This window comes from Falco cherrug, chromosome 8, assembly GCF_023634085.1.
Source record: "Falco cherrug isolate bFalChe1 chromosome 8, bFalChe1.pri, whole genome shotgun sequence".
Classification (NCBI taxonomy): domain Eukaryota; kingdom Metazoa; phylum Chordata; class Aves; order Falconiformes; family Falconidae; genus Falco; species Falco cherrug.
This window is the reverse complement of record NC_073704.1, coordinates 32,352,774-32,367,119: the sequence shown is the minus strand read 5'-3', so window position 1 is coordinate 32,367,119 and position 14,346 is coordinate 32,352,774. Positions and strand designations below refer to the sequence as shown.

Below are 14,346 nucleotides of genomic sequence, written 5' to 3'. Positions count from 1 at the left end.
GGCGGGGGCTCGCTGCGGCGGGGGCTCGGGGCGACCCGGGAGCTGGCGAGCCGCAGGGCCTCGAAACGCGCCCTCAGCGAGGCCACCTGCCGGCTGCCAGCCCGCGGGGGCTCGGACTGCCGGACGTGGGAAATCAGACTGACCCGGTCTTCTCTCAACAACGGTGTTTAATCAAAAAAGCCCAGAAACTAAATCATTAGTATACTCTATTTATGGGAATGCGGGGACAGAAGATGTACAGTTCGAAGCTACATCCGTAGGTGATCATATATACCGCAGTACAGGAATAACAACATGGGACAGCAAGTAATCACCTCACAACAGTACACATGAGTGGTTAGACTTACAAAGGAAATATTTACAAACTTACCTTTACAAAACAACATTGTGTGCATACAAAATGAAATCCGCATTAAAACTGAAGATACATTTAAGGCAGAACAGCAATACACTGAAATAATTAAGGCTGTGGAATTACTTTGCACCTTGAAAATGCTGAGCTGTTAGCAATACTGTTTCTTTTTTCCTCCTTCAGTCAATCGTTGCAAAGATTGAAAAGCATCTACATATTCCAGCTGTTTGCTCTTATCTCAGTAAGTAAGTCTGAGATGTAAGGGGGGTTTTTTTGCACCTTCTGTTGCATTTGCCTTCCAAAAGTTATCAGCAAATTGATCTCAGTGGCAGAGCAACGCTGAACAGTTTGGTAGAAAGAGAAGTAAAAGCACCAGCATCAGAAGTTGGACATGAAGGTGAAATATGGCTTGAGTAGAGAAGATGTTGTTTTTTTCACTAGCTTCATAATAAAGACTACAGTTACAGCAAATATTCAGCATCCTGACGCTATGGTAACATTCACCACTACACAGATCCCAGAACGAGAATTCATCACTTGATGGCAGTGTGCAGTCAGCCTAGTACAATGGGATTTTATTTTGTTTCCTTGGGAGAGCACCATTTTCTGATGGGACATGAAAGAATGAGCTGGAAAATAAATCCAAGCCCTGTGTTAGAGGAGAATTTACCTCTGCAGTGAAAGGAACAGAAATAAAATCAGGTGGTTGGCCCCTGTGCGTGTTAATTATCTGTTAGACCTCTGTATATACAGACTAGCCTTTACATCTGCCTCTGAAATTTACATTATCCAGTGACTTGATGCAGTCCTGTCAGGGCAAGGGTATTAAAATACAGTTGTATATTGTCAGGTCATAATGTGTGGTTCTGCTTAACCTTTTTTCACAGTATTTGTAACACGGGCCTAATAGCATGCTCAGAAATGCTGATGAACTCCACTGAAGCCTCAGAACTTGTAAATGTCGGTCAAGGGCACAGATTTTGTCTCAGCATTAACTTTATTTAAAAGTAAAATGCTTTTAAATATAAATGTTACTGGGAAAAAAATAGTCATTTAAAAGGGCAGTAAAACTAAACAAGGCTTGTTGGTACAAGTAGGAACAGAGAAAATTTATACATTCTAAATCCTGGATTGCTTTGAAATACTACAGTCTAAAACCCTGGCCTGGCTGTGTGTCATCCCTGTAGTAGCATGCGTAGGGGGTTGGCAGCTGTGTGGAGTGGTGGGGATCTCCCACAGGGCAGCAAGTGCTTTGGACAGCCGATGGGAGCTGACACTATTACACGGGCAATCAGATTTCCTATTTGATGGCTAGGAGTGAAACTGCCTGGCCCGGCTCCTTGAAGTGGAGCAGAGGGAGAGAGGTGAGTTCTCGTTGCCACGTGTGTTCTTTCAATGTAGCCATATTAAATAATGAATGCCACATGTCACCGTGCCCTCTGGGCTCTGTTTCACTGGCACCTTTGCTGCTGCCTTCCTGCAGGCCAGTCCCAGCCCAGCACTGGCGGACACGGTGAGCACGTGTACTTTGATGTCAGTGCAGGGTAAGAGCACGGTCAAGATGCCTGAAGGTGGTGGCTGTGTGCACAGTGCCAGTCTGCGCTGAGCTGGCGGTGCTCTGTGGCTGGCGTTACTGTTGGTCATGCTAGTTGGTACGAAGCTGCTGCAGAAGCCAGAGGGTGCAGCTGCCACTACACCTTCACTCAGCCACCTTGGGAAAACCCTGAGTGGTAAAGCTGCAGGTGGAAATCTTCCTCTCAGAGTCAGCTGCTCTCTGGGGAGCTTTGTAAAGGCCTAACAGAACTCTATGAGAAACTGCGTTACCACATGTTTGTTACAGGCAATATTTCATACACAAAAAGATCCAGTAGTTAAAGAATGCTGCAAAGGGGGTTGGCTGTGGAGCTTCCCACCCAGTGGGCTCACTCCAGGCCTACTTACTGAGCTTCTGTAATCTCTTTACAGCAAAGTTACAATTTACAACAGAGTTACAGGATCTGTTGGAACTGCAGAGGGGCCACAGGTGGGCTGCAAAAGACCTGGAGAGAGCAAGGTCAGAATACTTCCTCTGTATTTATCATGCAGCAACATTTTCTGTCAACTTGATAGCATTCAGGCAAAAGAAATCTTTGCGATAAAATGCAAGAATGGTTGATCATCACAAATGTATCTGGAAGTAATAACGAGTTCAAGTTTTCCTGAATGTGCTGTATGAAGAGCAGTGCCCAGGAAGAAGAGGAGTTCTTTGACATGAATATGGAAAAAACAGAACCATAAAGGAAAGCAATCCCATAATACTCAAAATCTTCAGAGTTCAGCACCTCCAGCTCTCCCTTAATAAGGAATCTCTTTTTTGAACCTGAGCACCGATACCTAAACACGTATTCCCTTTCAGCCTTTTGTTTGTTTCCCACCCCCCTGTTATTTGATGGCAATGAGGCTTAACTACTCTCTTAAACAATCGAGCTTTTCTCCCCTGTGCATCCAAAGTGTCTGCTGTTGCAGTTTGAGATGCAAGTGTAGGAAGTAGGAAAATAAAATGCTAAATAACTCCAGATTTCATGTGATACACGAGAATTTGTTTGTATTAATGCCAAGCAGAAAGGCTGTGGCTTAAACTGTACCCGGTTTAACAGGGCTAATAAAAGCTGTGGGTTTTATAAACCACACTTCCATAAATATTTTTTTAAGGGCAGCACAATCCAGCACAAAGAGCCAGCTTTGACAAATAGGAAGAAGTACAAACAGTCCTGTAGTGAGAGAGTACCTGAGGCTGGTGCTAATTAAAGACACCCCTTGATGACTGCTGTCTGAAGAAGTTTCCATTGCTAAGAAGTCACATACTTCACACTCTTGCTCAGGATGAGAGTCTTTGTCTAAGAGGTGCTGCTGGATTGCTTAGAAAATTAGCTGCTGTACTACAGAGGAACCGAGATAGGTTCTCATGGATCCAGAAGGTTCAGCTTTCTGTGAACACCCCCTCTTTCAAGCCTTTCCACCACTTCCCTCTGTCTCAAATCTCTCTCCATCAGCCACACAGCCTTGTACACCACTTCTGACTCTGCTCAGGCACCTGGGCTCAGACTTCTGACTGTGGCTCCCCAGCCTCAAGGTCTGTTCTTGTATTAGATGCACACAGTGCTGAACGTTGTTTTTTTGGCTGTGCCTCCTTTCTTCTCCACTAGCAAAACACTGACCACTCCAGCATACTGATAGAGCAAGCACAAAGAGGTTAGGTCTCCTACCTGCTGTGAAACTGAGCTTGGAGGTGGATCAAAAAAAGGGGCTAGCAGAGCCCTGAGAATTTAACAGTACTTGCAGAGTATCTCCACTACCTGCTGGCAGAGACAGCTTTTGCTCCTGCAGGTACATGGCAGGCTCACAGTGCAGTTACTTGGATGGTAAATTAAATTTGACTCTTGCCCTTACAAGAGAGTCTATACTGAGCACCCATGGTCAGATCAAGCCCTTTTCCTTAGGAAAACCTTTGGTAACAACTGACATTTTCCATTACAGGCACAGCAATGTCTCTCAGCACCAAGACAAAGTCCTCGCATGCCGGGGGTGGTGGTGGGAAAAATATCTCCTTGATCGCCACCCTACAAGGCTGCAGGGTTTTATGGTGCAGCAGCAGGAGAGAGAAGACCTAGCTGGGGAGGTGTTTCCCCTCCCGCTCCCACTGCTAGAAAAGAAAATTTGGCCAGCCTACAAACTGGGGTTTTGTCACTGCAGACTCCCTGCATTGGTTATACTTAAGGCTGGCTCCATCACTGTAACATCAATATGATGATGTTGCAACTTGGCTTGCAAGAGAGCAATGTTTTAATTGTGAATATTTTTTATTTTGTTACAAATTAGGCTTCGGACATAAAAATATCCTCATGAATGCTTTGTTGATGAGGTGCTAACGGGGGCTGAGAGGTATTTACAAGTTTGGAAATGAAACAAATGACGTACTTTAAACACTGAAAACGATTTTCAAGCTGTAAGCACAAGGATGAACTCACCATTCCTACCACACTCTGAAAGGCTTAGATGGACTTTGGGCCAAGCAATTCTGAAGCTAGAAATGGAACAAGATCCTTTATATATATATATATATTTATATATATGATACAATATATGTATACTGAAAACCTGTGATAGAAAAAAATGTCTTCATCATCATCATCTAGTTTACAGATACTGCAAAAATTGGACACAGCCTTTTCTCAATGCACAGGTTTTGCAAAAGATTTCTGTACAGTGTGTATAAAATGCTTTTAAAAAACCCATCATAGTCCCATTGTGCTTAGTCAAAACCAGCTGTATGCTCCAATGAATTCATTGCCTTAATCGTAGCTCCAAAAGGTACTGCATGTTGACTTGACACAGCAGAAAGCCCAAGGATTAATGGGGGATTTTGGTCTGAGCACTACCATGCAACAAGAGTGTATGTAAGCCATGCCACCACGGAAGCTGATCCAGCAGTGACTAGAGCCTGATCTTGCATGTCCTATGCAGACAAAGTACCCACTGCAATCATGGCAGACCCGGGCATTCGGGGCATGAAAAATCTGTCTGTTAACCTGGAGCAGACTTGCAACAATTTCAGCAAAAACCGACTTCAGTCCGGTTCTGCAGTACATGCTAAGGTCAGCCTAGTCTCACTCTGCCCCCCCACCCCCCACCCCCCCACTATCCTACTCCTAATCTCTCGTACATTTTGAATTCAATTCAGCAAGATCAAGAGGATTTCTTGTAAGGCTGCCTCACAAAGGTTAAGGCAACTGCAATTCTGGCTCTCATTTCCAGTTGGCGTTTGCTTCCCACAGTTCCTTTTTTTGGCAGTGGATGCAAGAATACCACGTGTCCCGAGAGGAGCCTGCCAAGGGGAGGGAGCAGGTACCCGCTGCCATTACCCCCTGTGCTTTGGTCCCAAGGAAGCGGGCAGGTGCTGCCACCTCCGCAATGGTTTGTACCCTGCAGTTAGGGAAGCCATGTGAAATGCTAACGCCAAATACAGGACTATGTACAGACAGATCCGCTTTGCACCTGCTTGCTCCCTGCACCTTGCCTCAGGACCAGCAGTGTGGGACCCCAGCGATGGAGGCATTACGTCCCTGGGTTCAGCCTGCTCATCAGGAAACTCTTGATGCTGGGGACTGGGTGCACGTCGTACTGATGCCTGCGGCGCTCGATGAAGGAAGCCAAGCGGGAGGTATCCAGTGGGATCTTGGAATAGCTGCCGTTGTGTGGTTGCAGCCACGGATGCTGTAAACAAGTGGCTGCTGTCGGCCTTCTCCTGAAGTCTTCCTGGAGGATAACGTTGATGAAATCCCTGGCAGCATGACTCACATCGGAGAAGTACTCAGGCGGGAAGCTGAAATCTACTCTGCACACATTGATACAAGTCTCCTCTTTGCTTTCATCCAGGAATGGAGAGACACCACTTAACATGACATAGGTGAGGACCCCAATGCTCCAGATATCTGTGCTCAGAGAGACAGGAAGGCCTTGGATAACTTCAGGAGCTGCGAACTCTGGGTTTCCAAGGAGGTGGTGGATGTGGTAATGACCTGTGATCTGAACTGCATCTTCCAAATCAATGATCTTGACACGAGGTACCGGGATTCTTAAATCAATGAGCAGATTTTCTGGCTGTTGAAAAGATAATAAAGAAAACCTAATTATACTGTATTTTTGCAAATAAAATGTGTAGATTTCATTTAGGTTTAATAGCCAATCAAAACTCGCATTTAATCAGATGTGCGAGATCAGGAGAGTGAATGACAAGGAACCGGCTCAGCTGCTGCTTACACTGCTGTAAACTCAAATCAATGCTGAAGTTGCAATGACAGCATCCCCTTTTGCACTAGGGCAACACACTGGGATTTTGCACTTTGTCCCAAATACTCAGGGTTTTTTTCCCAAACTAATCCCAGATTAAGAGCACTGACAGATTTTTAAATTTTAATAAGACTTATGTATCAGTTTATTTAGATTTCATTTGTTCACATGACAACTGGTTATATAAATGTGCATAACCTGCAGCAGAAATGCTCTTCATGAAGTAAATGTTCAACTTTACTCCCACCAGCGTGTATCCTGGGAGGGACCCTGGTGCATACCATTACCATTGCTGTCAGTTGACATGAATGGAGCTGCCAGAGTTCCCTTATAGACTCCAGCACACAGTCATGCTTTCCAAGCCGGAGTGCAATTATATTTCATCCCAGTTGGTTTTCCTTCTTTTTACCAACCCTTTCAGTATTTAAGATCTATCTCTTTCAGTGGGAAATGCTGAACATTGCCTATATACTTTGCTCTGGGGACTCAGGGATTTTTCTTCTTCTGTTGGCTCTGAGATGATTTCTGAATTTCTTTCTTTCACCCTATGCAGACTCACTTTTCTCTCGTAGAAGTCCCTCATCCTCATGCATATTTTACTGCTGCCTCATGGATATATATATATATATAAAGCAAAGTTCACTACACTGCTGTTCAAGTCTCTCCGCTTGCTCTTTTCCTTGCACCCTGCCTTGACAAAATCAACAGGATCTTGAGCAGAATCCTGGGACAAGACAGTTCATGGCAGTCACTACCAATGCATCTCCTCCTTCCACTTAGCAACAGAAGGTGCTTTATTTAGTATATCCCTCATGTACAGGAGAACTGTAAATAGGTCACAGAAAATTGGCTTCCCAGCTTGTTTCTGGGAAGTTTCTTATGATCAAATAGAAAATTCACTGCGGTTTCTTACCTCCAATTGATACCTATTTTTTGACAGGTCCTATAAATACAGCAGAAAATACAATCTTATTGAAAGAAACCAGGATGATTTAGCCTTGTGGGACTAATGCTCACCTAAGGTACTGTACAAAAGGAATCTTTTTTTTTTTTTTGCAGTGGCAGTAGGCATCAGAACAATGAAAGCATCACTTCGTCTGACATGCCTGGGGGTTGGAGAGTTGAGAAGACACCTCCTTGGAACTGGACTGTCCACTATACAAGAAAGTTAATCTCTCATTCTCCATTTTTAATTGGCATTTAAGCCTGAAAAATATTATAGATTATCTGATATTCCTGGCAACCAGAATCAATGTTGCAGATCACAAAACTCAAAACACATAACTTCAATCGCTGATTCTCTGTCATCCAAGATAACTGGGATGGTGGCGAGGACAGAAGTACAATGTAAATCCAGGACAGTACAGTGCCTCCTGCCACGTGCGCCAACAAAAGGAGGTACAAGCTGTGCTAATCTAACTGAGCATGACATTAGAGAATGCCTGAATTTCTTCTCCACAATGCAGTTTGTTCTTCCTGTGAACCTCTCCCTGGGTGTATTCCCAGTTCCCCTCTCAGGCTGTGCAGCACAATGCGGCATGCTGCTTTCCTTGGCCCCTGCCAGCCCTCCCCACCTCCTGCTCCCCTGCACCCTTACCTCCCCTGGGGCTCTCCAGGGCACTGCTGTGGACGTGAGGGAGAGACACGCTCCTGACCTGCCCTGAGCTGCCTGGGCACAAACCAGCTCTGCTCAGGAAGCTTGGTAGCTAAGCTGGTACAAGTGTGAGCCCAAACCATACCCCACGGATTTTTGTTGTAATTCCCCTTCAGTCAAGGGCTAGTGACACCTCACTTTTGCCTCAGACATCCTCCTTCTCCTTCATTAAATCCAGCCATAAAGGACTTGACAACAAACCAGTGAATCTAGGAAACAGGTGCATCTCAAAGAAAAAGACCTTGCGCTGCAGGTCAGAGAATCCTTTCTGTGGTCAATAGGTCTGAGTGATAGTGCTTGTCCATTTAGTGATCATCTTTTTGCAGCACAAACTGTGCCTCCTCCCTGTCTGTGCAGCTGGGAACTCTCTGTACCAAGGCACTGAATAGTAGCATCATTCTCTTTTCTTCTTACCTTTATGTCTAAGTGAGCCACTCTGCAGTTGTGAAGATACTGTAAGGCTTCCATTGTGTCTCTTATATAGAAAGCGACTTTTTCCTCCATAAGTTCATCATGGTTCATTAGATAATCTAAGAGACGACCATCATCCATCCTACAAAGAAATCAACCCCTGCACATGAAAGATCACACAATATCTCTAGGAACAGTTAATATTTGAAAACAAAATTGCAGTGGAAGCTTCATGACCTAAAAATGGAGGAAACTAAAATGCAAGATCTGGTGACTGTTCAATGATATCTCAAGATACTGCAGGCCATGGAAGTGGTAGAATGATTAATCCTTAATTGTTATCTCCAGTCCTTGAAAAATTCAGCAACGGTCTCAAAGTAAACTCCTTTGCTTAAAGATGGATTCAATAGACAGAGGCAATTTCTTTGAAAACAGATCCTCTTAATTATTTGGATTCATCAATTTACTTATAGAGCTGGTTACGTAATGCAGAAAAATCACTGACATTTTTGGCTGGTAATACATTCTATGGGAAAACTAAACCAATGAAAGTTTTCCACCTAGTTTTATTTATCTGTATAAATAAACAAACAAATGCCCCAAATATACTTTGTTGGATATACTGTAACAAAGAAGCATTTTGGATTTGGGTTGCTATTTTTCCTTGTGGGCGGCAGCATGGTTGCCAAACAGCGCTTTTCACCAGGAAGTGTTAGAACAGCGTAGGCTTCAATCTAGCTGAAACACATTTACTCAAATATAAAAAGTAGATAAAACTGCCCAAGTAAATCTGATGCTATTCAACGGGACAAACTGCTGATACAATTACCCAAGCTTCACCGGAGTAGAAAGCAGTTTTATTTGTCCTCTGAATCTTACTTACTGTAAAGAAGAGGCAGTGGAAGCTCTGGAGAAAATGGCTATTTCATTTGACATCACAATCTATAAAAAACAGATGACAAATTCTTTGCCCTGCTAAAGCCAGGGTGAATTTTATCCTTGGCTTTAATAGGGCTGTGATTCCTACCCAGACACTTGAATTCAAGCTCCACGTACTTACAGTTCCAAAACTAAGATGTAAGAAGTAGGAGACTCGTAGGTATCGTGGATAGTGATGTACTGAGGATGCTGTAAGTGCTGTAACAAAGCTGCTTCGTGTGCTGCCTGCTCTTTCTTTTTCATTTTTTTACTAATGAATTTCACAGCAACGTCTTTCCGGGTAGCTTTGTGAACACATTTCTTTACTATGGAGAATCGACCCCTGAAATAAAAAAAAACACTCACAGAATAACGAAGGTGCCTCATGAATAAATCACACCTAGTTGTCAGTGGGATAACAGACTGATTTTCAAAGTGTTATTTGATTCAGCACATTAATATTTCACAAGAAATCAGATTTAACAAGTTGTTCATAACCTTTTTTGAACAAAGAGCCTCCATCTCTTACCCTGGGCGTAGAGATTCTTTGGGGATTAGCAAACACTGAGTGCAAACGGTGTCACTTTGCTTTGTGCAGCCATACTGATGTCCTCTAACAATCTCTCCTGGGTTCAAGTTGCCACCACTTTGACAGGTTTTCTCTCTTTTTTTTAGCAGACTCCCTTCTCCAGTTGCTTTAATAAGAAGCCCAAACTTTCTCAGACAACTAAAAGCAAAGCCTTGTTAAATAATCACTAACCTATCATTTTGTCTCACTGTTTCAGGCACACAGTAAGAAATTAACTAAAAAGCTGGCAGGAAAGCATTTAGGAAACTCATGCAGACTGGTGCCTAGTACTGGTCCTGAAAGTGAAACTACTCAGTGAAACCATGGGCTGAACTTGGCCTCTCAATACATCATGCTTCTTTCTACAGAACCAGAAAGCCTCCTGTTCTTTCAGCCCCAGACTTACTCACCTCTGATCTCTGAGCTGAAGAACTAATTGCATTAACCTGAATTGTTTCTGTGTTCCTTATCTGTCCTCTGCGCAGAGCTATACAGCCCCTATCTAGGCTCCTGTTTAACTGACCCTCCCAATCAGCAAAGCCCTTTGGCATGTGATTTAAGTCAGTCACATGCCTAAGTTCTTCGGCAAACTCAGGCTTTGGGGCTAAGTTTATCCAGAACCAGCAAATTGTCATGACTTCAAAAGCTCACATCAAATCCGAGATGACAGAGGAGATACCAGTGACAGCTACCAGTGGCTGTCAGAGATTTGGCTGCCCAATTTGTTCACAAGTTTGCCAAACTGCAATTCTCAAATCCCAACTGATCTTGAAAAACAGAATTTAGTCAGTATTTTAACCGGTCTGTATTTTAATCAGTAATTAATGGGCAATGCTCTTTGAAAGGAGTAGCAGTCTTCAGGCTAACTACAAAAAGCAACCTAAATTTCCTCCAAGGAAAAAGCTTCAAGCCATTGTTTCAGTGTTTTATTGCAGTGATAAGCAGGGTTAATATTACCTCCCAATCTCATGCAGCTCTGCATAAGCGAGGTCAAAGTTTTCCTTCCATGCAATAGTGGCACCATCAGCAGCAGAGTCTTTGAGAGAACAAAGCACATTAAGAAAGCATAAAGTTAAAGACAGTTTCCTGTGGACTATAAATGGCCTATTTTAGAATTATGTGAGACTGTGTTACTTAAAACAGCAAGTATTACCACTAGGAGTCCAGTTTCATACTGCTTAGGCACAGCTCCAATGTGTTGGACTGCTAAAAGCCAGAGCTCCCCAGAGGATGGTATGGATAAGGTGGATTTAAATCTGTCCTTGTATTTTTGGGCTGAGAAGGGCCACACGGACAGTCTAAGGCCACGTCTGTGTGTAACTGGGAGGCAGAGCCATGCTGTGTGAGCTCTCATTTCATCCAGCACAGGCTATCCAAGCCAGTCACAGACCTAGTGACGCACCAGAGCTGCTAAAACATGGGGAAATGTGGGCTCTGGTCACAACACCATGAGTGAGCTGTACCCCAAATTCCTGCAGCACTGCACACTGGGGGCTCACCTTCGTTGCAGCCTTCCTATGCTGGCTGCATTTCTCAGGGGGATATGTTTTGCAAGCTGACTTGCAGACCCATCTGGGTAGCCCAGCAGAAGGCCCTGGTGCTGCTGGTATTGCTGGAAAGGCAGAGGGGACACCAACCAGGACACAGACCCCAGAGATAAAGGGAAGTGGTCTTGGGATAGAAAGCAGGGACCTGCTGGAGAACTGCAACAGCTTCTGTGACAGAGGGAGGCTGTGAGCCCTGCTGGAGGAGCAGACCTGAAAAGCCTTTCTAGCGGCAGGAGCTGGCTCTGAGCATCTCAAAGGCTGTTTCTTGTATTCCTTCCAGGTTCAGGATAAATGTTTTTATCAAGACCCATCAAAGCACACCATACAGACTGCACAGATGGATGGACACATTTGTGCATCAAGCCCTCCTCAGTGTCTCCACTCACCATACTCTGGGAGCCTCACAAATTCAGAAGGGTCGCTGGGCAAGCTGATCCCCCAGGGATTGCTGGCACTCACTCGAAACTGATACTGGCAGCCTGGGGCCAGGTCCTCAATGACAAGGTATGTGTCCAAAGTTGAGGCTACTGACTGCTGCCAGACCTGTGAGCCTGTGTTTTACAGTCAGAGAGAAGGAGAGTTGAAGGAAACAGAATCAATATGTCAACTTAGAGCAGAAGCTTTCTCTGCCCAACTCATGCAGTACTCTGGGAGGTTAAAATCCATGGGGTTTTTAAAAGACAGTGTTATGGCAGACTGATGTATTTCTGTTAAACCAGAACTGGACCACAGGAAGCTATTTTGTGTTGCAGCCCCCTTCCAGCCTGGCTAAATGAGGGAAGAAGGAAATGCCCCTCACTTGACTGATAACAATAGAAAAAACACAGCCCAGGGTTGATCGCTCCAGCAGTCTAGCTGTGGCTGTGTGCTACAAGTGATGTCGGAGGGCAGCGTGATAAGGCAGGAATGGAGGACTGATTTGATGACAGCTCTGCTATGAGAAAAACAGTAGCAGAAATACAGAAAAAAAAAAAAAGAAAAAAAAAAAGGACAAGGCAGTCCCAGATGAAGCTAAGACAGAGCGTCAGTGCAATCCAAGTGCTTTTGCAGACAAAGTCTTTTTTTGGGAGACATGGTGACTACAGTGAATCCTGGAGCTGCAAGAGGAGAACCAGCTTTCTGAGGCTTAGTATGGATTTTTTTGCAGATGAGCAGGACTGCAGCAAAGAAATGTCTGTCGTGTTCCTTCTCCTAACAACCCCACCTAACCATTGCCTAACCTGTGGCATCCAAAGAAGCAATACTTTATTCATCTGCACTGGGTCACAGAAAAGAAAAGGACCCCTGTGACACTAAGCCCTGTCACAGCCTATGATTTCTTTCAAGAATATGTAAAATTTTATCTTATTTTAGTAATTTCAGGGCTTCTTACATTATTTGCCATGACCCGTATATGTTGTGTGTGTTGTGGGCAAATTCTGATTGCCAGGTCTCACAAGGTCAAGGCTGGTTTCACAGGGAAGAGTCAGTGATTCCTTTGGAGTGGGAGGAATACTGAACACTGACAGCACTGCTGCTTTTTTGCTGTTTGTTCTAGTGGCTGTTGTTAATAAAGAGCTTTTAGTCTTTCACAAAAATGCCAGTCACACTGATGGCACAGTGAGGGTCAAGGCAGAGAAGAGAAGTTATTAATGTGATGGAGTGATTAAGTTTGCACATTTACTAACATGAGGTAGGATTTTTTGAAGGATGAAGGGGAAAAAAACAGAGATCACATACCTAAGGCAAAGTTTACTGTCCAGGGACCCTCACACCTTGCAAAAAGGGATGTGAATAATTTCAAATTTGTGCCCTTTTCAAGAGCACATGCCTGCGCATATTGGGAAAACAGTGCATTTAATATCTATTTGATTATTCAGGGGGAAAGGATGGTTGGATTTAAGAATAAATGGTTTCTGAGCTGAGCTTGAAAAGTATGCAGGGATCTGCAACTCTACCCATTTCAAAAAAATAATGAGGCTACTTTGATTTTGCAATTCCCAGGAAACATCCACCAGAAAGGATGGATACCGTAGTGGTGAAACACAAATGATGAAAGGATGCCTTAGTGGTGGATATGTTTTAGCTTGGCACACTTAACTTGCTGTAAGTGACTGGAGGGAACAGAAAGGTCTGTAATATATGAGAAGTTGGACTGGAGGACAGAAGGGCTTCTTTTGGCCTTAGACTTTGGGTTCTCTGAGCAGCACCTAGTGGCACCCCAGTGGTGGCATGGATGCTTTTGGGACTTGTTGTGCGATAAAGGAGGCTTACTTTGTTCTTATTCTCCCAGCCAGTGAGCACAGTTCAAAGCATTTACCTTCTTCCCTGTACTCCACAGTGTAGCCTGAGATGGTGCAATTGCCTGTACTGGATGGGGGTAGCCAGCGTAGGATCACAGAAGTGCAGCTTCTCTCCTGAGCAATGGGGCGATTTGGGGCAGCTGGGACACCTTGGGAAGAGAAAACAAGCACCAAGTCCAGCATCACATCAACAAGTGCTAGGGCTTTATTCTGCAGATCAGGTGTACCAGGTACATCAGGTCACTATGGGGCAGCTGCCCCTTGCAGAAGGAGAACTCTGGTTTGCACTGGGCTACCAGCACAACCAGAGGAAAGGCAATGTCACTGTCCCATTCACCCACCACCGTGAGTCTGATACTTCCATACTAGCAGCTAGGAGAGAACTGTGCTGCTCGTAAGCCCTGCTGCCTCTGCATGGTCTCACAGTACTGCAGCACAGGGGGGGATTTCTTCTTGCCCACAGCTGGTGGTCAACTGCACTGCGGTGCCCCGGAGAGCTCCCTGCGAGACTGGCTGGGAGAATCACCCCTCAGGTGTAGAGAGTCCATCTGAGCTCAGCTGCTGTGAAGGCAGGGACTCTTTACCTGCTACCTTCTGCTGCTAATTTTTGCTCCAGCTCAAGACCTGATGCAAAGCCCATGGAAGTGAGGAAAACAAATATTACTATGGGCTTCACCAAGCAGCGAGTGAGGAGGTGGGGAGACAGTTACTGTTGAAGTGTCCAAAAGCGATACAAGCAAGGCATTCAGAGCGCTTTGTGTTCTTGGTATGTTTGGCAGCAGATT

General features: G+C 44.5%; 1 protein-coding gene across 7 annotated transcripts in view; it reads right to left on the bottom strand.

Moving 5' to 3' along the window:
- Positions 1-149: 149 nt before the first annotated feature.
- Positions 150-14,346, bottom strand: part of KALRN (kalirin RhoGEF kinase) — a 528,324-nt gene continuing 514,127 nt past the window's right edge. For all 7 annotated transcript variants that reach the window (XM_055717657.1, XM_055717652.1, XM_055717651.1 and 4 more), the window contains 6 exons: positions 13,579-13,710; positions 11,666-11,830; positions 10,690-10,768; positions 9,307-9,507; positions 8,250-8,388; positions 150-5,992 (listed from right to left, as the gene is read on the bottom strand). In XM_055717657.1, the coding sequence (XP_055573632.1) occupies positions 5,447-5,992; positions 8,250-8,388; positions 9,307-9,507; positions 10,690-10,768; positions 11,666-11,830; positions 13,579-13,710 (1,262 nt within the window). In that variant the 3' untranslated portion in view covers positions 150-5,446. The remainder of the gene's footprint in view (positions 5,993-8,249; positions 8,389-9,306; positions 9,508-10,689; positions 10,769-11,665; positions 11,831-13,578; positions 13,711-14,346) is intronic.